This window comes from Pelophylax lessonae, assembly GCF_965119305.1.
Source record: "Pelophylax lessonae genome assembly, chromosome: 13".
NCBI lineage: Eukaryota > Metazoa > Chordata > Amphibia > Anura > Ranidae > Pelophylax > Pelophylax lessonae.
Window position 1 is genome coordinate 182,274,471 of NC_138780.1, and position 27,353 is coordinate 182,301,823.

The 27,353-nt window shown below is 43.5% G+C and overlaps 1 protein-coding gene across 3 annotated transcripts in view; it reads left to right on the top strand.

Annotated features, from left to right (window-relative positions):
* TSHR (thyroid stimulating hormone receptor) overlaps positions 1–27,353 on the top strand; it is a 126,224-nt gene that overhangs the window by 32,206 nt on the left and 66,665 nt on the right. For all 3 annotated transcript variants that reach the window (XM_082242869.1, XM_082242871.1, XM_082242870.1), the window contains exon 2: positions 18,419–18,664. In XM_082242869.1, the coding sequence (XP_082098995.1) occupies positions 18,492–18,664 (173 nt within the window). In that variant the 5' untranslated portion in view covers positions 18,419–18,491. The remainder of the gene's footprint in view (positions 1–18,418; positions 18,665–27,353) is intronic.

Here is a 27,353-nt window from a genome sequence, read left to right on the forward strand (position 1 = left end):
GACAGTTCGGATTCGCCTGGCCTCCATTGGGTGAGCCTTAGGCCTAGGGGGTCGGGTTGGGCAAAATGTAATGAAATGTCCCCCTTCTCCACAATAAAAACAAAGGCCACAGATTCTCCTGTGATCTTTTTTTTGTAAGGACAACTTAGTATGTACGGCACCAATCTCCATAGGCTCCTCATCAATTTCTGTAGGATCAGGGTTCAAATGGGATGTGTCAGAGTGACAAGGCTGACTGTTTAAGGCAGGCTTGTACCATGACCAGGCAGGATCACCATATTCATTTGGTTTTCTTTTTTCCCTAGGTACCCGGGGTCTGCGGATATCTGGAGCAGGTTTAGGAGTAGATTTTTGGGAGGGGAGACACTGGGAGTGCATCGCAATTGCAAATGACTCCCAATTGTCTAGGATCGGACTTTTTTCTTGCAGTTTCTGGTATGCCCATGTTTTCATTTTGCCAGAAAGCAAATTAATGGCAGCATGAACTTTAATAAAGTCATTATGATAGGTCCTGGGTTTAAGGATAAATAGGAGCTCACAATCCATCCGGAAAAAAAGAAAAGAGGAACGGGAACCATCAAACCTGTCTGGTAGAAAGACAAGAGGTTCTGGGGGTTGAGCGGCAGTAGGCTGTGAAATACGGGCTATCTGCTGTCTCAATGTCTGATTTTCCTCTTTTACCTCAGTAAGAGCAAGTATTAATTCATTTACTTGTTGTGTTAACTGTGTCACTTGAGTGGACAATTCTGCTGAATCCATATTTTTTTTTTAAGGTTCGTTCAATCTGTAACGTTCTATGCGTTTTTGGTTAATGAATGGATTTGCAGCTGCAGAATTGTTACACTCAGTAGTCGTGTAGAGATTCTGTTGAACAACATATCCAACTCTCAGGATTTCATCATCGTGCACAGCCTGTTTATGCAATATACATACACCCAATATGATGTTACTGGAGTAATAGAATATGAGAGAGTATATAGGTGAGAGACAGGCTATGATATGGTGAGCACTCAGTAATAGTATTCAAGAGAGTGGCAGGTGATGGTAGTATGCAGATAGGTTCTAACAATCATGTATAGAAGATAGAGTAACCCAGTGCAAAGATAGTTGATGGTAGTCCCAAGAGCTCACAATCTATGCAGATGATAGGAGTAGCTTAGATAGAGATAGTCTTGATATATGCAGTAGATGATAGTGAAGTAAAGTTAGTAAGGGATCCCCTGTGGGGTACTTATCACTAGATAGTTAGCAGTAGCAAAGTCCAGTAGTAAGGAGTGATCCGGTAGCGAGATACGGGATCCGTAGCGAGGTTCCGGTTCAGTTCAGGTAAAGGGTATAGCTGGAAGCTCCGGCAGCACAAGACAAGGTAAGCATCAAGGCACATTGAACGAACACATGTGAGTGAAAGCCGGTGGTTTAAATAGCTGTTCAGTCCGGCGCCTCATGATGATGTCAGCACTCTTAAAGGGAAACACACCTATATGCACTCCATCTACCTAGGTAGATGGAACGCACCCGGAAATGATGTGATAGGAGGCACTGAGAGTGCCAGGATCTTACACTCACACATGTGGTATCCCCATACTAAGGAGGAGAATGTATTTTGGGTATAATTCTAAGTATGTCTATGATGTGTGTTAGCAACATCTTATTAATTGACAACTTTGGGTAAAAAAAAAAAAGAAATTTTCATTTTCTTTTCTGCATTTTCCGAAAACATATGGCAAAAAAATGGCATTTTTTAAAAGACTCATTATGCCCCTTTGCCCCTTAGAAAATACCTTGGAGTATTTGCTTTCCAAAATTGGGTCATTTTGTGGGTTTTTCCACTGTCCTGGTGCTCCAGAGCCTCCAAAAATGTAATAGGTAGTCAGGAAATGAGATGCGTATTTTACATTTATTTATTCTCCTTGAAAGGTGCTCCTTGGTTTTTGGCTACTCAATGCACCCAGGCTGTAAAAAAGTCTCACACATGTGGTATCCCCATACTCAGGAGGAACAGCAGAATATGTTTTGGGGTATAATGCTAAGTATTCCTATGCTGTGTGTGAAAAATAAATTGCTAAAATTACAACTTTGTGAAAAAAAAAAAAATTTAAATTCTTCATTTTCCAAAAAATTTGGACAAAAAATTACAACTTAAAAAAACTAACTACTAAATACCATGGACTATCTACTTTCTAAAAAGAGGTCACTTGAGCAGTATTTGTGCTGTCCTGGCATAAAGTAGGGCCTCAAGAAATGAGATGGACAGTCAGTATATCAGGATTGATCAATTTTCAAATACTGTATACTGTATATCCCATAGTTTGTAGACTCTATAACTTTCACGCAGACTAAATAATATACCCTGATTTGGGGTATTTTTACCAGAGATGTAGAAGAATACAGAATACAGATTATTGTGTTTGCAAAATTTTATAACAGAAATGCAGACAGGGTGTTTTTTTTTCTTATCAAAATTTTGGTATTTTTTAAATTTATATAGCAAAAAAAAAAGAAAAAACAAAAAAGAAAGCTATATCTGTCTCAAAAAAAGTGCTAAAAAAATTAATTTGGGTACAGTGTTGCATGACTGAGTAATTGTTATTCAAAGTGTGACATCGCTGAAAACTTAAAAATGACCTGGGGAGGAAGAGGAGGTGAAAGCGTCCAGTATTTAGGTGGTTAAACTATTTGCTGTGGATGGACGTCCTACATTCCACTAATTACGGTTTGCTGGAACAAAGGAGTTCGGAACACTCAGTGCTAAGCTCTCAAATTATGTTTTTTATTCATGTTTGGGTATTTTGGATACGATAAATGCGCTGACATACGAATGATGCATATATTTTTTCATTAAAATAACACTTGCTATTGGGAATAATTAGTCACAAGTAGTTTGACATTTGCTATAGGACGCAATCTACTATCTACGAGTCTAAAGCTGGCCATACATCGATTGAAAGGGAATGGCAAAATTTCGATCCATGTATGGGCTGGCTGCTTGTACAGAATTTGATCTACTGATCGACTTCTGTACAACCAGCCTTCAGGATTTTTCCCGCTCGATCTGAGCTGCATTTTACAAAACATCAGCAACAAGGTTAAGGTTAAAAATCTTCTTTATTATTAACAAGGAGTAAAATGTTCCATAGCAAAACCCACGCTAATATATTTCAGTCCAGAATAATACCTTATTTTTAGCCTGGTCAGAAGTCTCCCCCGTGTCAGAATACAATAGCTCAGCAGGGTGATTCACTCATCCACATCGAGTTTGTGAATGAGGGAATCAAGTAATTATTTTGATTGGATGAAAAAAAAAATGACTCACCTATGAGCTGCTTAACATACACTATATTGTCAAAAGTATTGGGACGCCTGCCTTTACACGCACATCAACTTTAATGGCATCCCAGCCTTAGTCCGTAGCGTTAAATATTGAGTTGGCCCACCCTTTACAGCTTTAACAGCTTCAACTCTTCTGGGAAGGCTGTCCACAAGGTTTAGGAGTGTGTCTATGGGAATGTTTGACTATTGTTCCAGAAGCGCATTTGTGAGGCAGTGACAAGGCCTTGGGTTATTCCACTGCGCCTGGTCCTACTCTCTCAAGGTCCGATATTCCTCCCTGCTTTACAGTCTCTAAATTTGATGGCTTGGCTATTGAAGCCTTAATTTTCAAGGAGCGGGGTATATTTGGCCCTGCAGTTTCTATCCTGATAAATGCTAGAAAACCAGTCTCTAGAAGCATTTATTACAGACTCTGGAAATCTGACATTACCTGGTGTGAAGCCAGGAAATGCCATCCCGCAAGTATATTATCGGGAGAATTCTAACCTTCTTGTAGATATGAAATTAGCCTTGAACACTATTAAGGGTCAAATTTCAGCCATGTCGGTTTTTTTTACAGAAACCGATCACTTTGAATTCCTTGGTTCAAACCTTTTTCCAAGGGATGTTATTTACTGAAGAAAGGGGTTTGGTTCCTCAAGCCAAAAGGGGAGAAAAAGGTGGGATTTTGTAGGCAAATAGTAAAATATATCAAATTTATTGAAAAGTTTATATACATCAAACAAACAAAAAGAAAGGTTGGGTAATATGATACATGGTCATATGAGTATTATAACAATCAACTTGTGAACCATTTTACTTAATATTCGGAGTGGTGATTCCCGGTTGTAGAACTGGGGTTCCCGACGCGTTTCAGCATTAATCTATAGCCTTTATCAAGGAAAAATCACCAAACTCTATGAAGTGAAAAGTGAAGAAATAACAAAAAATTAGTGACTGTTGTGCAAAACAAATTATATGATAATAACATTGTTTTTTCTGGTTGTGTACCTAAATTGCAGAGATAATTGTCCCCATAAGAATTGGTGGGAGGGTTTTGCAGTCGGTAGTTCCCAAGGTTGCTACTGGATCCTGAGCGGGTTGGGTCTGGAAAGTAAATTGAGTGTTGAGGCAAACAATATTGCCAATTCTCTTTAAATAAAAATTAAAGAGGAAAATTGAATTAACTAACTGTAGCCTACGGATGATGTATCCAAATGGGTGGGGGTGAAAATCCTGGGGTGTATATGTGTATACTGCTCTCATACTCGCATTTCCCAGAATATTAAGTAAAATGGTTCACAAGTTGATTGTTATAATACTCATATGGCCATGTATCATATTACCCAACCTTTCTTTTTGTTTGTTTGATGTATATAAACTTTTCAATAAATTTGATATATTTTTCTATTTGCCTACAAAATCCCACCTTTTTCTCCCCTTTTGGCTTGAGGAACCAAACCCCTTTCTTCAGTATTGATTACAGGGATGATGGCAACAAAATAAACCTTACTTTTACTATATCTCTAAAACCCTACCAGGGATGTTACGTATGCTTCCACCAGTGAAGCCACCATTGTGTCCCTGGGATCTAAATGTGGTGCTGGCGGTTTTACAGAAAGAGCCTTTTGAGCCCATGGGGCATATTCCACTGGTTCTTTTGACCAAAAAACTGGTCTTTTTGATTGCGATAACTTCACCTAGAAGAGTATCAGAACTAGCAGCTCTATCTTGTAAAGAACCATTCTTGATTTTACATCAAAATAGGGTGGTTTTACGTCCACTCCCAGGTTTTTTGCCCAAGGTGGTGTCCACTTTTCATTTGAATCAGGACAGTATATTGCCTTCCTTTTTTCCAGATCCTCAAACAGAGGATGAAAAGTTATTACATTCTCTTGATGTAGTACAGGCACTTAAGATTTATTTGGAAAGGTCGGCTCAAGTTCGTAAGACTGGTCTTTTGTTCGTGCTGCCAGAAGGGCCCAGGAAAGGGCAGGCAGCATCTAAGTCTACGATTTCTCATTCGATTTGCCAGGTAATCATCCAGGCATATGGTTTGAAAGGGAAGGTTCCACCTTTTCCTGTGAAGGCACACTCTATCAGAAGAGTAGGTGCCTCCTGGGCAGTTCGCTATCACGCTTCTATGGCTCTGATTTGCAAAGCCACAACTTGTTCGTCAGTGCATACATTCACTCGTTTCTATCGAGTAGATGTTAGGATCCAGGAGGAGTCTGCATTTGGCCCAAGTGTTCTGCAGGCAGCTATGTAGATCTTTTGTGGTCTGATGGCGATATTATGGTGTCCCCCTCTTGTTGTGTAGGAGGGGCTATATAGGGGGACTTCCTGTCTGACTGGTTGCCAGTGTCCATTCACCTGCTGGTGGTGTATAACCCATATGGTAATGAATATGGCTCTGTGTCCCACGGTGTACTCCAAGAAATGGATTTTACAGGTAAGCTGTTGTAAAAAATCCATATATTTTAGTAAATATAAACTAATGCTAATCACCTTTTCTCATCAGCAGTATATAGCAGTCTTGTGACTTCTATTGGTGTCCTGCTGAGCACTGATTAAAGCTTGTAGAAGGAGTTTTCCTTCTCCTCTGACTGTCCTTGCAGGATGCAGGATGCCTGACCCTCTGTCTGGAGAGTGCGGATTGGCCCTGTGCTGATCATATGCACCCTCCCAAGAAAAAAAAAAATCTCTAGCAGAGGGGCGTCAAACTCAATTTCATTGAGGGCCGCACAAGCATTATGGTTGTCCTCAAAGGGCTGGTTGTGTCTGTAAGACTATATGCATTTATGCAGGGCTTTTTTCCCCAGAGAATAAGTGAAGGAACTGAATTGCATTGAACTATGGCTGTGGCCAAACTGCAATAACAGTGGGAGGGTCTTAAAGGGGCTATAAATACCAGGAGTGCGATATGTATGGAGCTCAGGGATGCACTACGTACAGAGTGCAGAGTCCAGGGGTGCACTACGTACAGAGTGCTGAGTTCAGGAGTGCGCTGTGTACAGAGTACAGTATTGAGAAGTACGCTACATACAGAGTGCAGGGCTTAGGGGTGTGCTATGCACAGTGTGCAGTTATCAGTTCTCTTTCACAGGCTGTTCACATCTCACTTTCACCCCTTGCTCTGGTTGCGAGGGCCATATAAATTGTGTTTCACACATGTGCTCTAATTGTACACACCAAACTGAGCTTGTGCAGAGTGCATCAAATGCTCTGTTCTATTAGGAGATGGATTGGGGACAGTAAAAGAAGAGGAGGATCAAAGAAGACAGGGTCAAACAGCCTTTTTCACAATGCACAGGATTAGGTTCCACAGTGAGTATAAAAAAGCATGATTTACTGCATATACAGACTGATTTTACTGTTGTGAATTTAATGACACTTCACTAAAAAAGTGAAGATAGCTGTGCATGGCAACCAATCAGATTCTGTTTTAGATTCTGTCTGCCCCAGTTTTTATAAATTCTCCCCATGGTAGATATGAATGGAATTTCCTGCATGCCTACACCTGTGTGTCCCTTGCAGACAAAAACAGCGCTTAAAGGGTTACCAAACAAACTGCCTATGCGGGTAAAGGGGTGCCTCTATATGAACACAAACTGTGCAGCTTTGACTAAAGTTGAAGAATGCCCCTGCTATAGGTGAAGGCCAATTACATACCTCCCGAGGTCTGTCCAAAAAACCTCCAGAGATGGCATCATCCTGTTCTGCCCTGTTGCTAAGACGTCACTAAGAGTCTACTTGTTCTTACTGCTCACCTCCACCTGTGACGGAACCGACCCACACTGTGCTTTAGTGCACTTTTCAGTATACCGCTTCCTCCAGTCTTGAACATACTGTAGATATCAGATATTAGAGCTGCATAACATACAAGACTAGCCAACAACTTAGCTTGTATGAGATCTGGAACTCCTTTATTGAACAAACTCACACAGAATATATACCCCACCAGGTCAGGTGCCTGATTACATTATCGTATGTATATGAAATTGTATTCAGAAATATAATTAACATATCTAAGGAATAACCAACACAAACAGTATACTACTTTCCCACTAGCAACAAATAGCTGACAGTGATTTAATTAACTTGAGCTAATTAACTAGTCACTTAAACCAGCCTAGGTGGAGTGCACACAATACTAGCAGACAGACAAACAATAGGTGACACAATTAACCATGGAATTCACATCTAAGCAATGCTTGATTATTCAGGAGTCACAGACTTCATGGCAAGGGTCTACAACATGCTCTAAGTCTCAATGTAAAGTGGGATTACATTTTCATATGTTTCTTAAGGGATATTGTTGATAAATATTACTATCCCATTTGAAGTAATCCAGACCATAGTCTCACTATCCATTAAGCAGTTGTCCATCATTTTCTCGGTCACCCTGTGCCCCTAACAGACACGTGGTGACTTACTCATAAGAGAGACCTGGGGAACTGAGATAGGGATTTCCCAATTTCTCAGGTAAGCTGGGCTCCATGGGCTCCCCACCCAAAGTCACTCCCGTCACACCACCATCACAGGAGTGAGCTCTTTCTCTGATTCAGAACACCCCCCCCCCCCCCCCACAATGGGTTTTCTCTCTTCTGATGCAGTAGCTCTGAGCTCAGCATTTAATAGTTTGCTCCGGTGATGGTGGAGGTGAAAGGTAACAGCTGGGAGTGTCTTAGCAACATCCTTCCAACCAGGCAGATAATGATGCCATCACTGGGAGTTTTTCAGTCAAGCACTAGGAACAACAACAAAAGAAAGTGTGCACCGTCCTAGTGTATTACCAGCATAAATGTTTATTTCACCACCTCCCGCCTGCTATATAGACAAATGACGGTGGGCAATGTGCTCTCTTGTTCTGGAAAGACGTCATGTGACATCGCCCCAGTCTTGGCGCGCAGCGCGGCGATCACGAGCGCACTGTGTCCCTGGGACACGGGCACAACCCTGATCTTGGTAAAGAGCCGATGACGCGGCTCTTTACCCATGTGATCGGCTGTGTCCAATCTAAGGCTGATTGCATGTAAACAAGGAAATGTCAGTTATTGGCTCTCCTTGCCTCACAATGACAGAGTGTGAGGAGAGGGGGCCGATCAGCGGCATTTCCTCACAGGGGAGACCTACACAGATAATCAGGGCATTGATCATCAGTGCAGCCCCAACAGTGCCCTTCAGTGATGCCAGTCAGTGCCCTTCAGTGATGCCAATCTGTGCCCATCAGTGATGCCACGTTGTGCCCAACAGTGATGCCAACCTGTGCCCAACAGTGATGCAAGTAAGTACTGCCTTTCAGTGCCCATCAGTGCATGCTCATCAGTGCTGCCTATCAGGGCCGCTGATAGGGGGGGACCACCAGTCCTCTTGTAGGGGGCCCGAGAAAACAGGGGGGCCCACACAGGGAGGGGGGATTAGTGATGAACAACATTTACAGAAATCTTCCTCCAGCACCTGAAAGCTGATCTCTCCCCCCTCTCCCTGGTGCCAGCTTTTATCTGCTGATTAAGAGACAGTTGTCCCCTCACTAATCTCTCTCATTGGGTGGGCCCCCCCTCCGAGCACTAGCTCTAATGTTAGCTCTGCTCCTGAGTTTTTTATCTCTGTAACTTTGTTTCTCTCACTGCAGTTCTTCCTTCCAGCCTGTATATTTTTTTCATCACCCCCCATTGCTCTGTCTTCCTGACACAGTCACAGCTGATGAGCTGCATTCCCATGGGATGAAGAATTTACTGTTACACCAATTCCATAGCTGTCTGTTATCTTGTCCCAGTGCAGTTTAGTGTGCTTTATGTAGCTGGGCTTCCCACTCCAAATACGAAAAGGTTTCTTCACCGTAAGAGCTGTGAAAATGTGGAATAGACTCCCTCCAGAGGTGGTTCTGGCCAGCTCACTAGATTGCTTTAAAAAAGGCCTGGATTCTTTCCTAGGTGTAGATAATATAAATGGGTACTAAAAATTTTTTTTAGGTAAAGTTGATCCAGGGAATATCTGATTGCCTCTCGGGGGATCAGGAAGGAGTTTTTTCCCCTGCTGTAGCAAATTGGATCATGCTTTGCTGGGTTTTATTTTCGCCTTCCTCTGGATCAACAGCGGGTATAGGATTGTGTATATGGGATTGTATGGTTGGGTTTTCAATACTGTTTTTTTTGGGTTGAAACGGATGGACTTGTGTCTTTTTTCAACCTGACTAACTATGTAACTATGTAACTCCTCTCCCCCAGACTGCTTCCTTACCTATGCAACTTTTCTTCTTCTCCCGTTCACTGTCAGTTCCCTCTGCATCCATGTGTCAACTCCTTCTATTTACCATTTACTAACTGATCTGGCAGGAGTAAACTCCATTTTTTATCTTGTATCTACAGGTAAGCCTATAATAGGACTTACCTGTAGGTACAGTGAATATCTCCTAAACATAGCAGCCGGTGATAGCACCAGCGCATGTGCACTGAGCTCTCAATGGATTACATACAATCCATTGAGGGAGCTGTGCTGTGACCATGAGACCTGCGCACATGTGTGTGAGTTACATCATCGCAGTTTGGCCAAACGACTGGAGCCCAAGAAGCCAGAGAGAAGACCAGATGAAGATGGAATCCCTCTTAGTAGTGACAGCACATCGCTGGGAAGATCTGTTTTTTAGGTTAGAAAAAAATATTTAGGGGCTCATTCACACAGGTACTCTAGCTGTGTGAAGGAGGGGTTTGGCCTGGAGCCATCTGTCATTCTATGGGGATGCAGCGCCAGTAGGAACACAGCCAAAAGCCCTAATTGGATAGGTGTACAGGTAAGCGGTCCTTAAATGCACACGGTCTGTAATCGGACCATACACCTGCACCCCACACCTGTCAAATTATGACCTGCAGCTGTGTTTGTACAGCTCCAGGTGGCTCAAGCCCCATAAATGAACCACTGATTCACAGATTACAGCACCCATGTGCATGAGCCCCAAGACTTCTTTCACACACACAGATTTATTTATTATTATTATTATTAAAATACAGGATTTATATAGCGCAGTGCTTTACAGAATATTATTAAAATTGTATTATTATTTATTATTTTATTATTAAGATACAGGTTTTAGTTTACGCAGTGCTTTACAGAATAAAAGGGAGACAATACAGTTACAATACAATAGAATACAATATGATTAAGAGGGGCCTGCTCAGAAGAGCTTACAATCTAATAGGGTGGGGCAGGTGTCACAAGAGGTTGTAACTGTGGGGAATGAGCTGATGGAAGAGGTAAAAGATTAGTTGGAGGAGAGATAGGCTTCCCTGAACAGATGAGTTTTAACTGATCACCTGAGGCGGCTAGAGAAGGAGATAGCCGGTTGAGGTAGAGCATTCCAGAGGATGAGAGAGGCTCTGGAGAAAACCTGGAGATGATGGGAGGTGGAGACAAGGGAGCTTGAAAGCAGGAGGTCTTGAGAGGAGCAGAGAGGATGGTTTGGGTGATATCTGGAGACAAGTTTGGTGATGTAGCTCGGGGCAGAGTTGTGAATGGCTTTGTATGTTGTGGTCAGTATTTTGAACTTAATTCACTGGGAAATCTGGAGCCAGTGTAGGGATTGGCGGAGAGGGGTGGCAGACACTGAACGGTAGGTTAGGTGGATAAGCCTGGCAGCAGCATTCATGATAGACTGAAGAGGGGATAACCTTTGGAGAGGTAGGCCTATGAGAAGGGAGTTGCAATAGTCAAGGGGAGAGATAACAAGGGAGTGAATGAGTAGCTTGGTGGTTTCAGTTGTTAAAAAGGGGCAAACTTTAGAGATGTTACAGAGGTGAAGTCTACAAGCTTTTGACAACAATTGAATTTGGGGCGGAAAGGACTGGTCAGAATCTAGGATTACACCTAGTACCCTGGCATGAGGGGAGGGATTGATGGTTGCATTACTGATTACTGGTGGAAAAGTCATGGAGGGGGGCATGGGCAGAAAGGGGGGGGGGGGGATATTACCAGCTCAGTTTTAGAGAGATTTAGTTTGAGGACCAAACTCATCTTTTAGATTTAGCAGGAATCCTGTGAGTTATGTTGTATTTGTGTCTGCTAGTAATGATTTTATTGTATTTTTATCTAAATAAAGCTTTAATGTTTTCTTTGGGGGGGGGGGGGGAGCCTGTCAGGCAGTCTGTACAGGGCTCCGCGATTTCTATCAGTACCACGTATCAGTGCCCATCAGTGCCACGTATCAGTGCCCATCAGTGTCACCTATCAGTTCAGTACCCATCGGTTGTGCCTATCAGTGCTCATCAGTGCCGCCTATCAGTGCCCATCAGTACTGCATATCAGTGCCATCTTTTTAGTGCCCATCATCGCTGCTTTATCAGTGCCCATCGGTGCAGCCTATCAGTGCACTTCATTGAAGGAGAAAAATTACCTATTTACAAAATATTCTAACAGAAACTAAGAAAAACATTTATTTTTCCAAAACTTTTGGTCTTTTTTCATTAATTTTAGCAAAAAAAAAAAAAGGGCATTATTCAACTTAGTGCTACGCTGATTAGTGCTACGCTGTTTGTTGCTACACCTATGCTACACCTATAGCAAGGGCATTATTCAACTTAGGTCAAAGCTGCCCAGCCTGTTTTTATCACTTATCTGCATAGGCAATTTTTCGGTAAAAGTGAACTAATTCTTTAACAAGTGAATGAGGCCTTGGCCTCTGCATGATTATATACCACCAAAAAAAGCTATATTTGTGTGAAAAAGCTTATAAAAATGTCATTTGGGTACAGCATTGCATGACCGTGCAATTGTCATTCAAATTGTGCCAGCGCTGAAAGCTGAAAATTGGCCTGGGCAGTAAGGGGGTAGAGTGCCCGGGATTAAAGTGGTTAAAAGGATAAAACAAGTTATACTTACGAACAAGTTATACTTACGAACACCTAGCAAGCATAGTCCACAATGCTCAGCTATTGGTGTGAAAAGCCTCAGTAGCATCCAAAGGCTAACGCTTTTCAAGGGTCAAGCCCTCTTCTTTAGAGCCAAAGCTCTGAAGAAGAGGGTTTGACGCTTAAAACGTGTAGGCTTTCAAGACTTCAATGTGATCTTGTTGGCACCCTTCACATGCTTATGCTTGCTATGCGTCTGTGAGTATAACATGTTTTATTCCTTTAACCACTAGGTCGGTGCACCCTTTCTTTGTTGTTGTCTCTAGTGCTTGTAAAGATGCCCGCAAGTCCTGTGAGGGTAGCATCACATGCACCGGTTGGGCAGAGAAAAAGAGACAGATTTACCCACTCTGAGCACCACAACCGAGCACAGTTGGTTTTACATTTGAGTTTTAGTTTTTCAGTAAGGCCCCCGTACACATGTTCCGATTATCGTACGACAAAACTCGCTTTCGACCTGGTCTCACGATAATCTGATCGTTAGTACACAGCTTTCGACAGCCGATCTCGACAGTTGGTCCAACAAAATCCGAAGGGACAAACAGGAAAACTTCTGTCGTACGACATCTTCTTGAACGATAAATCGTTTTGTCAGTACAGTATTCGTACACTAAAAGTTGATCGACAAATACCACGCATGATCGGAAACAGTAAAATAAGCTGCAGTGGTCAGACGTATATACATCACTTCCGTTACGTAGCTATGAAAAATACACTTGGTCAGTGAATCGTACGAAGAAAGTCGAATGGTTTTTACGCAGAGTTGCTTTCGATTTTAGTAACATACAACAATTGCGAAACTTTAGTCGCACGATTATCGGACGATAATCGGAACGTGTGTACGGGGCATTAGGCTTCAGGAGGTGTGTAAATGGCCTACTACACCTATAGCAATAAAAAGAAGAAATTGGCCAGGGGACTTTAGATGAGGTGAGCACATGTGGCCAGTGATAAAAAATGAATATTAATATATAGAAAAAAAATGTTCAACCTTTATTACAGTTTGTTGGAGTAAGTAATAAATAACATCATGCACCATGAAACACATGAAAATGCCAGACTGATTAGTGCTACACTGTTTGTTGCTACACCTATGCTACACCTATAGCAAGGGCATTATTCAACTTTGGTCAAAGCTGCCCAGCCTGTTTTTATCACTTATCTGCATAGGCAGTTTTTTTGGTAAAAGTGAACTAATGCTTTAACAAGTGAATGAGGCCTTGGCCTCTGCATGATCTGCATGGTGGCCATGGTTGCCATGGTGCTGCGCATGTGATCACCAGCCATTCAATGGCTTGACAGTTCTGTTGCGAGCTTACATAAGCACAATTACAACTGTAACAGTTATCATTCACTGCTTGCCTTAAAAGTAACTGATTTGGAAAAACCGTTATATTGGTGGATTTAATTTGGTCAGCCTGGAGCCATTGATCGAAGATGTGATTGGGTTCGATATTATCAGTGCAGACGCAGAATCTACACAGCTCTAGCCTATGGAGGTGATATCTGGGTGATCAGTGTTTCTCTTCCTCTCACTTTGTTTTTGGTCTGATTGAGGATCAGGATGGCTCTGTTTGCATAACACATACACTATACTACCAAAAGTATTGGGACGCCTGCCTTAATGGCATCCCAATCTTTGTCCATAGGGCTCAATATTGAGTTGGCCCAACCTTTGCAGCTATAACAGCTTCAACTCTTCTGGGAAGGCTGTCCACAAGATTTAGGAGTGTGTCTATGGGAATGTTTGACCATTCTTCCAGAAGCGCATTTGTGATGTCAGGCACTGATGTTGGATGAAAAGACCTGGCTCTCAGTCTCCGATCAAATTCATCCCAAAGGTGTTCTATCAGGTTGAGGTCAGGACTCTGTGTAGGCCAGTTAAGTTCTTCCACCCCAAACTCGCTCATCCATGTCTTTATGGACCTTGCTTTGTGCACTTGTGTGCAGTCATGTTGGAACAGGAAGGGGCAATCCCCAAACTGTTCTCACAATGTCTGGAGCATGAAATTGTCCAAAATGTCTTTATATGCTGATGCCTAAAGAGTTCCCTTCACTGGAACTAAGAGGCCAAGCCAATCCCCTGAAAAACAATCCCACACCATAATCCCCCCTCCACTAAACGATTTGGACCAGTGCACACAGCAAGGTCCATAAAGACATTGATGAGCGAGTTTGGGGTGGAGGAACTTGACTGGCCTGCACAAAGTCCTGACCTCAACCCGAAAGAACACCTTTGAGATGAATAAGAGCGGAGACTGTGAGCCAGGCCTTCTCATACAACATCAATGGTCAAACATTCCCATAGACACACTCCTAAACGTTGTGGACAGCCTTCCCAGAAGAGTTGAAGCTGTTATAGCTGCAAAGTGTGGGCCAACTCAATATTGAACCCCACGGACTAAGACTGGGATGCCATTAGAGTTCGTGTGCGTGCAAAGGCAGGTGTCCAAATACTTGGTAATATAGTGTATATGCGGCAGCAAAAGGGTGAGCTTTAACTTCCACATGCCGCCCATAGGCATCGATGGGCGGCACAGGTTTGAGGGCAGTGACTGAGCTGTCACAGACAACTCCTTGTCTCTAGGAATGAACCAGAGCCAATGGGAAAGGAGGGCTTTAACAGACATTTGCCGCACATGTGCAGCAGGAGGTTGTGTGCTGAAAGTGCACACTCCTGGCACACTAACCGAGCTGTCGCCAACAGTTTTTGGATAGGGAAGAGCTCAAGCATTTTCAGACACAAGTCGGAACCCGCCTGAGCTATCCCGTTGGGAAGCTGTCAAAGCCGACAGCAAATCATAGGCAGCAGAGGCATTCCCCGCCCCACAGCCGATTTGTATGCAAGGGGGGTGCTGCAATGTGGGGGATGCCTTCTTTGCCCATGATTGGCTATCAACTTTGGCAGCTTCCTATAGGATAGCTCAGGTGGGTTCCAACTCCAGAGCTCATCATTTCTGTTGGTCTAGGCTTCTGATTGGGGGCCATCAGGGCATGCATCCAATCATGTGACCCCTGTGATAGCCAGTCATAGTGGTGATGTAACTGAACAGGCTATCCCACTACATTGGGTGTAATAACCCTGTAAAAAGACAGCGGGCTGGGTGGGAAGGGTTACATTTTCCATGTATTGTTGAAATATTGTAGCCATATATTCGGTCTAATGGTGGCCCTACATGCTTCAATAAGCCTAGGTTTACACTGATACAATGTGGGAAACGCAACGAACCCTGTGCATTTCCCGCACCGCAATGAAATCGCTTGGCGTTCATGCAATCTGCTGCAGGTGTCAATGTTAAATTAACGACACCCGAAACAGCTTGCAAAATGCAGTGTGATTGCCAGAATCAGATCGCATGGGTGTAAACATTCAGGTGAAGCAAAAAAAAAAAAAGGTCCTGCACCATCTTGGTATGGATGCGATGCGATTTAATTCATACAAAATGAATGGCTTAAATTGCACTGCGCAGACATCGCATGTGAATTGCACAGAAATGCGGCGCGGTGTCCTGCCACTGCACAAGTGTGAACCCAGGCTAAATGATCAATTTCTTTTTCAATCAATCTCTCTTGATAGGAATAATCAACCTGTAGAAGACAACCAAAAAAAAAACAAGAGAGAATACCGCGCCAATGTCCCAATAAGCAGCCAGCACAACACAGGACGAATGTAAGCAACAATTATAACAATAGGTGCAGCGCTAATAAATTATAAATGATTACCCATAATGTAACCAACAGACAAATTAAATTGTGATAATTAAAACCTGTGTGAAAATTCATATTTGAAATAAAAATATTAAAGATCTAGCGTGAATATAAAGAGATTAATATCACCACAGATATATTAGGAATAGCCATATGGGCATTAAAACATGAGTGACATCAATAAAAGTGATATAGTAAACTGTGACACGACAGATCACAATATAAGTGACATAACATTAAAATTATAAAAAATTCAAAAAGCATAGACCACAGATTAAATCCAAATGAGTGTATGTAAAACAAATCTTCAAAACGTGCTCCAAGTGAATACTGGATGAAAACCCCCGACCTAAAATTTTTTTGAAGAAATCCACCACCAAGGTGAAAAAAGGCTTACCGGATCAAGTGGACCCAGTTTGGCGTACGCCTATTGGGTCAACTCAAGGGGTGGTGTATTCACACCTGGTAGGGATGGGGAGAACGATATTGTAGTTTCTCTCACCACTCTCCGTACACTTGGATACACCTTATTTACCCACAGTAGAAGGTATCAGTAGGGAATTGGTAGCATCACCGTCAAGCACAGATGTATTCTTCTCCAACAGCCCCTCAGTGGGTAGATCATCAGAAAAAGGAAACAAAAAACATCCACATAGTGTAAAACCATACAATGAAGGGAATTATTAACCACTTAAGCCCCGGAAGATTTTACCCCCTTCCTGACCAGGGCCTATTTTGCGATTCGGCACTGCGTGAATTTAACGGACAATTGCGCGGTCGTACGACGCTGTACCTAAATGAATTTGACTTCCTTTTTTTCCCACAAACAGAGCTTTCTTTTGGTGGTATTTGATCACCTGTGCGATTTTTTGATCATGCGCTATAAACAAAAAAAGAGCGTCAATTTTGCAAAAATAACAATATTTTTCACATTTTTTTATATGAAATTCCCCCCAAAAAAATTTAAAAATCAAAATGTTTTAACATTTTAGGCCAATTTTTTTTTTTACCATATGTTTGGTAAAAAAAAATCGCAAAAAGCCTATTTTGATTGGTTTGCGCAAAAGTTATTGCGTTTACTAACACAGGGAAAGATTTTTGTCATTTTTGTTGTTTTTTTTTTAACGCGTAATGGCGGCGATCTGCGATTTTTTTTTTGCGGGACTGCGACATTGGGGCGGACAGATCAGACACTTGACTGACATTTTTGACACTTTTGGGGTTACCAGTGACATTACTACAGTAATCAGTGCTATACATATGCACTGTTACTGTAAAAATGACACTGGCAGTGAAGGGGTTAACTTTTTTTTGAGAGGGAGGGGTTATGTGTGTCCCTAGGGGCGTGTTTCTAACTGTGATTGGCTGTGGCTTGATGTGTAAGAACAGTGATCAACGGTCCTACATAGTAGAACCGTATGATCACCATTCTTACACAGGGGAGAATGACAGGCGGCTTTGTTTACATTAGCCGACTGCCTTTCTCCCGGTGTAACGGACGATCGCGAGTGCCCGGCGGACATCGGGTCCGCCGGGCACACGCGCGGGAGAGTCCGTGACCGCACGCTCGCTCCCTAGAGCCTCACAGGCTAGCGACGTAGCCCTACGTCGCTTTGCCTGTGAGGGGCTGACCGCCGCCGTAAATAGTCGTGCGGCGGTCGGCAAGTGGTTAAAAGCTCAGAGCACTTACAATTCAGTCAATAAAAAATGCCCCAGATGATGTCTAAGTAGACGAAATGCATCGGGTCCAGTTCTGTCTCTGCCATTGCGTACCCACGCTGTATACAGGTTATATTTGAAAGTGCTTTTTAATGACTGAATTGTAAGTGTTCTGAACTTTTAATAAATGGAATAAATGTAATGCCCATATGGATATTTCTAATATATCTGTGCTTATGTTAATCTCTTTATTTATATTCACACTATATCTTTATTATTTTCATATTGTATATGAAATTTCACACATTTTAGTTATCACAATTTAATTAATGTGTTGATGGTTACATTATGGGTAATCATTTATAATTTATTAGCGTTGCACGTATTGTTATAATTGTAGAAGATAACCCAATTTAATCGCTTTGCCACACAGGATAGTTGGTTATATTGAAAGACATGATCATAAGTTATCGATCGCATCTCTGTTTCCACCATGCAATCTCACAATTTGATCAATTGTAATTTGAATTCATGACCAAAACATTTCAGTCCTGCCAATTGAGCCAAAACTATTTTTGAGCCAATCGACTCAGTTTGATCGAATACAATCTACCTCGAGCCTCAGTCGATCAAAAGGGACGTGATGACTATTTAATTGTTTGCCGATTTGATTTTTTTAATCAAATTGTACATCAATCGGATAATAAATTTAAAGTTCAGTATGACCACCATTAGATGTTCACTGGAAGAAATGAGCAGCTAATAAGCATAACTGAAAGGTTTCCTAGTGATAATGGATGATGTGAACTGCAGAGCTAACATTCCACTGTACCCCACAGGACTGAACCACAGCATATCGTGACTTCTGCCTGCTGGTACCGTGTACTGACCCATGTGAGGTCTGGGCTAGCCATGTCCTCTGGGATACCCTGCCTGTCCTGCTGTCTGCTGCCCCTTCTTCTCCTGTTACCCCAGGCTGGGGCCACCTGTCCAGAAAACTGTAAATGTGAACAGGAGATGAGCTACAGCATCACCTGCAGGAATCGCTCCAGCGTGCCTGAAGTGCCGGGAAACACAGAGATATTGTAAGTACCTGTCTTGTATTACCAACTGTGCGTGCTTTATCACAAATCCAAAAAGTCAACAATAGCAGGCACTTAGATTATATATATATATATATATATATATATATACCTGTATACACACATATATATATATAGTTTATTTACTATATTGTCAAAAGTATTGGGATGCCTGTCTTTAAACGCACATGAACTTGAATGGCATCGCAGTCTTAGTCTGTAGGGTTCAATATTGAGTTGGCCCACCCTTTGCAGCTATTACAGCTTCAGCTCTTTTGGGAAGGCTGTCCACAAGGTTTAGGAGTGTGTCTATGGGAATGTTTGACCATTCTTCCAGGTGCGAATTTGTGAGGTTAGGCACTGATGTTGGATGAGAAGGCAAGGCTTACATTCTCTGCTCAAATTCATCTCTATCGGGTTGAGGTCAGGACTCTGTGCAGGCCAGTCAAGTTCCCCCACTCCAAACTCGCTCATCCATGTCTTTGTGCACTGGTCCAAATCATTTGGTGCAGGGGGGATTAAGGTGTGGGGTTGTTTTTCAGGGGTTGGGATTTGCCCCTTAGTTCCGGTGAAGGGAACTCATAAGGCGTCAGCATACCAAGACACTTTGGACAAATAAATGCTCTCAACTTTGTGGGAACAGTTTGGGGTTGGCCCCTTCCTGATCCAACATGGCTGCACACCAGTGCACAAAGCAAGGTCCATAAAGACATGGATGAGCGAATTTTGGGTGGAGGAAGTTGGCTGGCCTGCCCAGAGTCCTGACCCCAACCCGATAGAACACCTTTGGGATAAATTAGAGCAAGGCCTTCTCGTCCACATGAGTGCCTGACCTCACAAATGTGCTAACTAACATTGTATAGTTAGTACAGTAGCTTCTCCTGAGCTGTCAGGTTTTTTTGTTCAGCCCTGCCCTTCAGACCTAAGTGAGTTTAAATACCACCTTAACCGCTTGCCGACCGCCGCACGACTATTTACTCTGGCCGTCAGCCCCTCACAGGCAAAGCGACATAGGACTACGTCGCTAGCCTGTGAGGCTCTAGGGAGCGAGCGTGCGCCGCCGGAGGCGCGCTCCCACTCCTGCGCGGTCACGGACCCCCCGCGCGTGTGCCCGGCAGACCGGATGTCTGCCAGGCACTCGCGATCGTCCGTTACACCGGAAGAAAGGCAGGCGGCTAATGTAAACAAAGCCGCCTGTCATTCTCCCCTGTGTAAGAATGGAGATCACACGGTTCTACTATGAAGGACCGTTGATTTCTGCTCTTACACTAGTAGCCACAGCCAATCACAGTTAGAAACACGCCCCTAGGGACACACTTAACCCCTCCCTCTCCAATAAAGTTAACTCCTTCACTGCCAGTGTCATTTTTACAGTAACAGTGCATATGTATAGCACTGATTACTGCAGTAATGTCACTGGTAACCCCAAAAGTGTCAAAAATGTCAGTCAAGGGTCCGATCTGTCCGCCGCAATGTCGCAGTCCCGCAAAAAAAATCGCAGATCGCCGCCATTACTCGTTAAAAAAAAAACAACAAAAATGACAAAAATCTTTCCCTTTGTTAGTAAACGCTATAACTTTTGCGCAAACCAATCAAAATACGCCTTTTGTGATTTTTTTTACCAAACATAGGTAGCATAAAACAAATTGGCCTAAAATGTTAAAAAATTTTGATTTTTACATTTTTTATGGGGAATTTCATATAAAAAATTTTTAAAAAATATTGTTATTTTTGCAAAATTGACGCTCTTTTTTTGTTTATAGCGCATGATCAATAAAATCGCACAGGTGATCAAATACCACCAAAAGAAAGCTCTGTTTGTGTGGGAAAAAAGTACGTCAAATTTGTTTAGGTACAGCGTCGCACGACCGCGCAATTGTCCGTTAAAATCACGCAGTGACGAATCGCAAAATAGGCCCTGGTCAGGAAGGGGGTAAAATCTTCCGGGGCTTAAGTGGTTAATCAGTCAGCCACAGTACCTATGTATTTAATAAGTGTTCGGTTTTAAAAGGATGAGTTGGCAGCCCTAGCCCAGTGGGAGTACAAAATGTCCTGACGTCGGTGGGCGTGAATAATGCCCCATCGTTGCTGTCAATGAGAGGAATAGTGCTCCATCAACGGTGCCTGCTGTGAAAGGAATAGTGCCCTGTCAATAATGACCCTGAGAGGCATAGTGCCCCATTGTTGGTGTCTGTTAGAGGGATAGTGCCCCATTGTTGGTGTCTGTGAGAGGGATAGTGCCTCATCTTTGGTGGCTGTGAGAGGGATAGTGTCCCACTGTTGGTGTCAGTGGCAGAAACAATGCCCCATTGTTAATGTCAGTGGGAGAAATAGTGCCCCAAGGATTAGATAAAGGCAAGCAAAGTGGAGACCACTGGTGTAAGAGCTTGAATTACATATATTTATGTCCCTCTGGCCAACCACTTGGGGGGGGGGGGGGGTTAATTGCCAGTGATGTATGTGGGAAGAGGTATAAGTTTTAAGGAGTGACCTCGGAAAGCTCTCTTGCGTTGCTGGAGAGGATAAAAAGGTAGCTATTCTTTGACCTCCCATGCCTGCTTATTGAGGAAAACAGGTGTTTGAAGAAGGAAGGACGTTTAAAAGCTACACACTGTCACTTATCCTCAGCATTGGGGGTCATTTACTCACTTAGCCACAGGATCACCGCTTACCTCCTGCTGATATCCACAGACTTTTCCTAGTGAGGGAGATTTAGATTCACACCTACGCAAGACAGTTGGACTCTTCCAACCAACTTCCTCCTGGCTTTCTCTGGTGAGCTTCCACCTGACCCAGCTCAATCCCTGGACAATGGATCTGCAAATAGGTCCCCCAGCTAAGCCTAGCTGGGACCTTGGTGTCTTCACAAAGGCTTCTCTAGCACTCCTGCCCCAAGGTAAGACCCTGCACAGGGGCCTCCTCCTGCAGTACGTGACCCAGGAACCATGCCGCTGCTGCCCATGCCTCAGGCTATTTATGTGCTCTCCCTCCACCTTCTGGGCAAATCCCCCTAGGGATTGGCTGGAGTTCTATAAATATTCAGGCAGCTTGTTCTACGCAGCCTGCGAAACACTGAGCAGTCCTAGGCAATCAAACCCTGCTCTACTGATTACAGAGGCGCTAAACCAGATTTACCTAGCAGCCTACTCTATACTAGGAGGATGCTACATTTGCTAAGCTCTGGAGCAAATGCTCTTACAGAGAGCAGGAGCACTTGCAAAGTGCACAATCTATTTACCTTTAGTAAATCAACCCCTATGTGTTTTAAAGAGAACTCGGCACTACAGGTAAGAGGGGGGTGGGGGGGGGAACAGCATGGGGGAAAGTGGGAGTTAAGTACTGATTTAACAGTCTTCAGTGGGTGAGGGGTTGCTACATGTTTTTGAATGTTTATTGCAAAAGACTTTATATATGTACAGAGTGTAGCTACGGTTTTCATTTCACAGTGCTATTCACTACACTATTCTTAGAAATATATGGCGCAATGTAATAAAAGCTGTTTCAGTGCTAAAAAAACTTGCATCAGAATCTCTCAAAAATATCTCAGAATAGTAAGAATAAAATAGAGCAGCTCTTCACTACTTGGGTGGGGCAATATTTGCCGTCACAGCTATATAAGAACATTAATAGAAGCACCTTCATTATATTTGTCAACCCACAGCAAAACTACATCATGAATACCCACCCAGGTCACCCATCCCTACATCTCCCCTCCCGTCGGATTAGGTTCATCCATGGGACGCGACTTCCTTCTTTGTCCCAGCCATGTCACATTGTCCCTCTGCCTCTTCTTTATGCCCCCCGGCAGAGATGTCGGCTGTGACTTAATTTTTGGTTTTCTCATCGGTTATTAGCGCACTCCATGTATGGAGAAAACACGCATTGAAAGTATCTGAAGAATGTCCTGAGGACAGACAGCTGGCTGTATAGGACACAATCGTTGTCTCCATTAGGTGGCGGCAGTGAGCCTGCGTCATCTATACGTTCATTCATCATTAAATGGAACCAGGTGAAAATTTGGGGCCTGTTCCTGAAAAAGGTTAAAAATCAACAATTCACTCTTTTTTTTTTTTCGAAGGAAATAAAGATTTTTGGGCTTTTTCCCCCATCTGAATCAGTTGTGTGCGATTTTTCTGCTTCACCAGAAAATCCAGAAACACAGATGACTATTTTATCACTCTTCATGACAATGAGAAGAGATAGAGAAAATAAAAATAATTACAAAATGAGGATGGGCACCGCGTTTCTGGAATATTATTTCTGCTCTGTGCGGCTGGTCTCGATTTCCCACGTTCTGCATGACTGAGATGAGCACCAATTTCAGAGCATTAAAGTGGTTGTAAACCCTCTCTTAAAACTTGTACCTATAGGTAAGCCTTTAATAAGGCTTACCTATAGGTACTGTAAATATTTCCTAAACTTGCACCGTTTAGGAGATATTTACTTTTAATGCAGCCGATGATGTCATCGGCGCATGCGCTCTGAAGGAACGGCCAGCCGTGCCGTTCCTTCAGAGCCCTGTGCCGTGAATGGCGGCTCCCCCCGCGCATGCGCGGGAGTGATGTAATCGCGGCTCCGGCCAATTTAGATGGCCGGAGGACGCGAACTAGGAAGCAGGACGGCCGAACATGTCGGCCGTCCTGTCGCTGAGTGGGCGGCACTTCGTTCTAAGGTATTTCATAATGAGCTAGTATGCAATGCATACTAGTTCATTATGCCTTTGTCTTACAGGGTTTTTTTTTTTTTCTTTCATTTTTTTGCTTCCTCTTTAAGGTATAAGTTTACTTTTCAGGAAGAATTTCAGAAAATCCTTCTATGCATAAATGTAAAAAAACCTTCAGTGTGCAGCTCCCCTAATACCCACCCGAGCCCCATCCCAATTGAGTGATGTGCACAAGAGCAGGGGCTCTCCCGCCTCATAGGCTGAGACACTGACAGTTGCTCCTGCTGCTGTCAATCACAACCAGTGAGAAGGGGGCAGGACTGTCTATGAGACACACAGAGGTGGCTTGGGAGCGAGCACACACGAGTGCCCCCCGTGCAAGCACCTTGCTCTGGGGCAATTGGAAAAGTGCAGGAGCCAGAAGCGGAAGAGGGAGATCAGGGCTGCTCTGTGCAAAAGCATTACACAGAGCAGGTGGTTATAATGTTTATAATTTTAAAGAAAAAAAAAAAAAAGGAACCTTTAGAACCACTTTAAGGCCCACCCACACTGCTGCATATACACTATATTGTCAAAAGTATTGGGGCGCCTGCCTTTACATGCACTTGAAGTTTAATGGCATCCCAGTCGTAGTCCATAGGGTTCAGTCTCCGCTCTAATTCATCCCAAAGGTGTTCTATCGGGTTGAGGTCAGGACTCTGTGCAGGCCAGTCAAGTTCCTCCACCCCAAACTCGCTCATCCATGTCTTTATGGACCTTGCTTTGTGCACTGGTGCGCAGTCATGTTGGAACAGGAAGGGGGACACACCCAAACTGTTCCCACAAAGTTGGGAGCATGAAATTGTCCAAAATATCTTGGTATTCTGACTCCTTAAGAGTTCCCTTCACTGGAACTAAAGGGCCAAGCCCAACCCCTGAAAAACTACCCCCCCCCCCCGGTAGAACACCTTTGGGATGAATTAGAGCAGAGACTTCGAGAAAAACCCCAGCCAAAACCTCAAAACCAAAACCCCAGCCAAAAATAATAAGACAAAATTAAATAGCTCATCAACCACTTCAATATTGGGCACTTTCCTGCCCAGGCCAGTTTTCAGTTTTCATCGCTGTCGCACTTTGAATTACAATTGTGCGCTCATGCAATGCTGTATCCAAACAACATTTTTACCATTTTTATGAGACAAATAGAGCTTTATTTGGTGTTATTTAATTACCGCTGTGGTTTTTTTTTTTTTTTTTGCTAAACAAATTAAAAAAGACTGAAGATTAAAAAAAAAAAAAAGTTTTTCTTTGTTTCTGTTATAAAATATTGTAAATAAGTAAATTTTCTCCTTCACTGATGTGCACTGATGGACACTGATAAAAACTGATGAGGCTGCACTAATGGGCACTGCTGAGGCTGCACTGACAGGCACTGATAAGCGGCACTGATGGGCACTGAATGAGGCAGCACTGAAGAGGTGGCACTGATATGCAGCAGTGATGGGCACTGATAGGCAGCACTGATAGATGGCAATGATGGGCAGCCTTTATGGGCACTGATAGATGGCACTGATGGGCAGCTTTTATGGGCACTGATAGGCAGCACTGATGGGCAATAATGAGCACTGATGGGCAGCACTAATAGACGACACTTATAGGGGGCACTGACAGGCATCACTGATGGGCACTGATTGGCAGCACTGGTGGGCATTGCTGATGGGGCTGCATTGATAATCACTGCAATGATTATCAGTGCAGATCCCCCCTGTCAGGAGAGCCGCTTATTGGCTCTCCTCTTCTCATGCGCTGTCAATGTGAATAGAGGAACTTCGGCAACAGGCACTTCCTAGTAACCCTGTGATCAGCTGTGATTAGACACAGCTGATCACATGGTAAAGGGCCTTTACCATGATCAGAGATGTGGTGTGTGGGAGCAACACTCCCCACTACCGATCACCGCACACGAGCGGCTCGGCTTGTTCTGAAGGAAATCATATGACGTCCAGCCAGAACGGGAGAGCCATCTATAGCAAAATGATGGCTGGGCGGAATGTGGTTAAATGATGAAATAATAAAAAAAAATTTTTATTGCGATAATCTTGGGATTTCCTCTGCAGTACCTCTTTTCTGCCACAAGATGTTCTCAGTCTAATGGCCAGCAGCATTCAACTTCATGTATTCTGAGCCCAGGTAACCCCAGACAGGCCCCCAGCCTGTGATCGGACAGTGAAAGGAGAAGCAGCACAATGATGAGCTCATCTCTCTGTCACTTTGATCCCTCCTTCTATCAGCATGCTTGCCCCTTTCCTCGTCTGCTGTAAAGGGAATGCATGAGGCTGATACTAGGTCAGACTCAGGTACTTATACTGCTTGGATACATTTAGTGATGTCATAATGATTGAAGAGCTGCATTCATTTGTGCCTCTTATACAAAAAGTCCCTGTGTGAGAAGCATCAGATGGAGTTCAGATTTCGTGACTTCGGCGCTGCCTGGTAATTTTGCAACAGAAAACCTGAATTTACTCAGGAACCCCGCGAGTGCCATCACTTCCCAAGGAGTCAGAGGAATGCAGCTTCCATCTGAGGCTTCTCACACTGACATCTTGCTTTGTGACAGGTTCAGCCTATAAAATAAGCAGTTTCACATTACTTCCGTGCATACAAAGTAGCGAATTATCCCAGAGTTGTATAGCCGTGGATAAAGGCCCATTTATTGATAAATTGGTTTATCCTTAAAAAAGGAAATGGCTTCGGATGGTTTCCCCCCCCCGGCGTAGCTCGGCGGTGATGGGCTGCCGCTAATTGCAGTTTATTTGAAGAGCAGAGCGATTCTACCTGTTGTCATTATTGGAAACTGGGGGGGAAATATCTGTGGCTGTTGGGGCCTTGCCTTCTCCGTGGAGAGTCTTGTTTAATCTCCGGGGTGTTTATTTAAGTCTGTCAGGGCGCCCCCTGATTTGGCTCCATGGCTGGGTGAGCGGTGAGCCCGCGCCGGCCCCAGCGCTCAATGCATCCTTTGTGCAGGCGAGAGAGACTACGGAGTGTTTGCACAGATTTCCTTCTCCCGGTGACGGGTCAATCACTGGCTCTTTCCATCGGCTCTGTCAGTGATGATCCGCTCTGACATATGGATCTCATTTCACATTCTCTAATTCTAGATGAAGATTGTTATCCTCCCTCCATGTCTACCATGGATCCCGGGCTCTGTTACATTGTTATCCCCCCTCCATGTCTACCTTTGACCCTGGGATCTGTGACATTGTTATCCTCCCTCCATGTCTACCAGTGGAACCCGGTGTGGTCTTCTGCTGCTGTAGTCCATCTTCTTCAAGGTTCGATGTGTTGTGCGTTCAGAGATGCTATTCTGCATAATTTGGTTGTAACGAGTGGTTATTTGAGTTATTGTTGCCTTTCTATCATCTGGAACTAGGGCTGCTGTTAGAAATCGCGGGGCCCCGTACAGACTACCTGGCAGGGCCCCCTCAAAAAAATATTAAAGATATATTTAGCTACAATTACAACAAAATCACTATTATTAGACACAAATATAACATGACTCGCATAATTCCTGCTAAATCTAAAAAAAAAAAACAATGTTAAATAAAAAAGAAGATGAGATGAGAAAAATATACAGGCTGGGCAGTTGGAGCTCAGTGATCAGAGAGACAGAGAGAGAGAAACAAAGTTACAATTTACAAATAAACTCCTGAGCAGAGATAAGTGCTGGGAGGGGGGGCCCACACAAGGGAGGGGGATTAGTGAGGGACGACTGTCTCTTTCTCAACAGATAAAGCTGATAGCAGGGAGAGGGACAGATCAGATTCAGGTGCTGGAGGAAGATTTCTGTAATTGTTGTCCATCACTAATCCCCCTCTCTGTGTGGGCCCCCCTGTGTGCTAGGGCCCCCTACAAGAGGACTGGTGGTCCCCCCTATCAGCGGCCCTGTCTGGAACCATTCTCCTCTGACATCAACAAGGCATTTTCCTCCACACAACTTCCACTCACTGGATATTTTCTCTTTTTCGGAACATTGTCTGTAAACTCCAGAGA